The sequence below is a fragment of the Drosophila ficusphila genome, unplaced genomic scaffold (genome assembly GCF_018152265.1).
Source record: "Drosophila ficusphila isolate 14025-0441.05 unplaced genomic scaffold, ASM1815226v1 contig_382, whole genome shotgun sequence".
NCBI classification, from domain to species: Eukaryota; Metazoa; Arthropoda; class Insecta; order Diptera; family Drosophilidae; genus Drosophila; species Drosophila ficusphila.
This window is the reverse complement of record NW_025064294.1, coordinates 1-2,235: the sequence shown is the minus strand read 5'-3', so window position 1 is coordinate 2,235 and position 2,235 is coordinate 1. Positions and strand designations below refer to the sequence as shown.

The 2,235-nt window shown below is 36.8% G+C and overlaps 1 protein-coding gene across 1 annotated transcript; it reads right to left on the bottom strand.

Moving 5' to 3' along the window:
- Positions 1-649: 649 nt before the first annotated feature.
- LOC122319999 (short stature homeobox protein 2-like) lies at positions 650-1,073 on the bottom strand (the record flags this gene model as incomplete). The annotated part of the gene is made up of 1 exon (XM_043207897.1): positions 650-1,073. A coding segment is annotated over one exon (337 nt), but the record flags the coding sequence as incomplete, so codon positions are not given.
- Positions 1,074-2,235: the final 1,162 nt, after the last annotated feature.

Here is a 2,235-nt window from a genome sequence, read left to right as displayed (position 1 = left end):
TTTTATACTCTTGCAGAGCAAAAGGGTATTTTAATTTCAGTCTTAAAACAAAAATAAAAGTAACTGCAAAAATAATTTTTTTTTTATGATTTTTCGAATGTGACAATGTCGAAAAAAAACTGTATGGAAAAGAGACAAATATGGCTTACACTGGTCCGCATATACATATATTTTGACAAAATAAAAGTGAAATATACTCGAAACCACTCACCTTATTATTTCGTCATTTATTCTTGTAACACATTAAATTATCACTATTAACTTCTCATTAATTACAACTTCTTAGGGGATTTTAGAGGCCAAATGTTGCGCAAGGAAAAACAATTTATTACAGGCCATAAAAAAAGTGGCACTCCTGCTGGTAACTCGTATCTACATATTTCATGACCACATAGTGTCTATTCCCGGCACCCTGATTCTGATTGAGCATTTAATCTTTAACCGGCCCCCTGATGCTCAAATAATTTTCTACTTGAGTCCTAGACGGCAAAGGGTGGCGTAAACCACTTAACACCCCATATATATTCTGTATATCTTGCACACAGCCGGCGGTGGTTGGAAAATCAAAGACAATGCTTTCACATTCGCAAAGGGAATTTTTTTGGGGCGACATTGTCTGTTGTTGTCATTAGTGCAAGTGTAATGAATATCCATTGAAAACCAATTTGTGCTCGTATCTGTGTCCAAGGGGCGTCTTCGGACAGTTTCATTGTCAAGTTGCAAATTTGGGGAATATTTATGGCCGCTCCGGGGAAATAATTACCTGCACTCTGGCCTCGCTGAGTCCCAACCTCTGACTCAATTCCTCGCGCATAAAGGCATCGGGATAGTGCGTTTCCTCGAAGAGTCGCTCCAGTTCGTTTAGCTGATCCAGTGTGAAGTTGGTCCGGGATCTCCTCTGTTTCGTATTCACCACCGATGCATCCAGGTGGTCGCAGTGCTCCCGCACTCTACTCGGTTCCGGGGATCCACACTTTTCTGGTAAGATCGGCTTGTCGGGAGCTAATTTCGGTGTGTTACTGTCATCCGTGCCCTCGCTTATGTTAGCGGCTACTACTACAGAGATTTTGGATCTAAAGATTAAAAATAAATTTAAATAGGGGTCGACGTGATTAATCATTTATGTGAGAATGTTAAAGGTGTAACTTAGTCCCTTTATACATATATGTATCTTTTGTAACTTGAAGGCAAAGCAAAAAGAAAGTTCAAAGCTTAATATTATATATACGCACTGTTACCTTTTCTCGATTATTTATTTTCTTCTCCCAGACGTAGACTTAACCTAATACAAACTACGCTTTTCACGACTGAATTATTAGCTTGAAAATAGTTTAGGGATATAACACTTATAAGTTATAACATATATTTATACCCTTGCAGAGCAATGGGTATTATAATTTTGGCCAGAAGTTTGCAGCGCAGTGAAGGAGAAACATCAGACCCCATAAAGTATATATATTCTTGATCAGCATCACCTTCTGAATCGAAATACGTCCGTTTCTGCCCAAACTAGTCTCTCAGTTTTGAAGCTATCTTGCTGAAAATTTCCCAAAAGTTGTGTAGTTATTGCACGCAGTATATAAGTCGGAACGAGCCGGATCGGCCGACTATATCGGATAGCTCCCCTACGAGAGATTGAAAAAAAAATCTCACTCCGTTGTTTTTCATCAGATCGACTTGAATTCTTCAAGATGGCGTTTTCTAACTACTACTAAATTTCGGTGTAAATTTGATCAAAATCGGATAACTCTATCATATAGCTGCCATAGGAGAGAGATCGAAAATATATATAGAATTAATGGAAATAAATTGATAGCATCGTTGTTTTTTATCGTACGAACATGATTTTTAGAATATCAAGTTTTTAAACAACTGAGAAAAAAATTTCATAAAAACCGGACAACTATATCTAATAGCTGCCATAAGAAAGATCGAAAAATCTATATAGAAATAACGGAAGTAAAATTATAACATCGTGGTTTTTCATCAGACAAGTATGATTTTTAAAATATAGAGTTTTCTTACGACTCTTAAATTACGAATTAAATTTGATCAAAATCGGACAACTATATCATATAGCTCCCATATGATCTGTAGTCGAAAATATGGAAAATGAATAGAAAAATCGTCATAGCTTCGATGTTGTTAGGCTTTATGCATTTTGTTCGACGTATTTGGGATCTGCAAGGGTATATCAGCTTCGGCTTGCCGAAGCTAGCTTCCTTTCTTATTTTT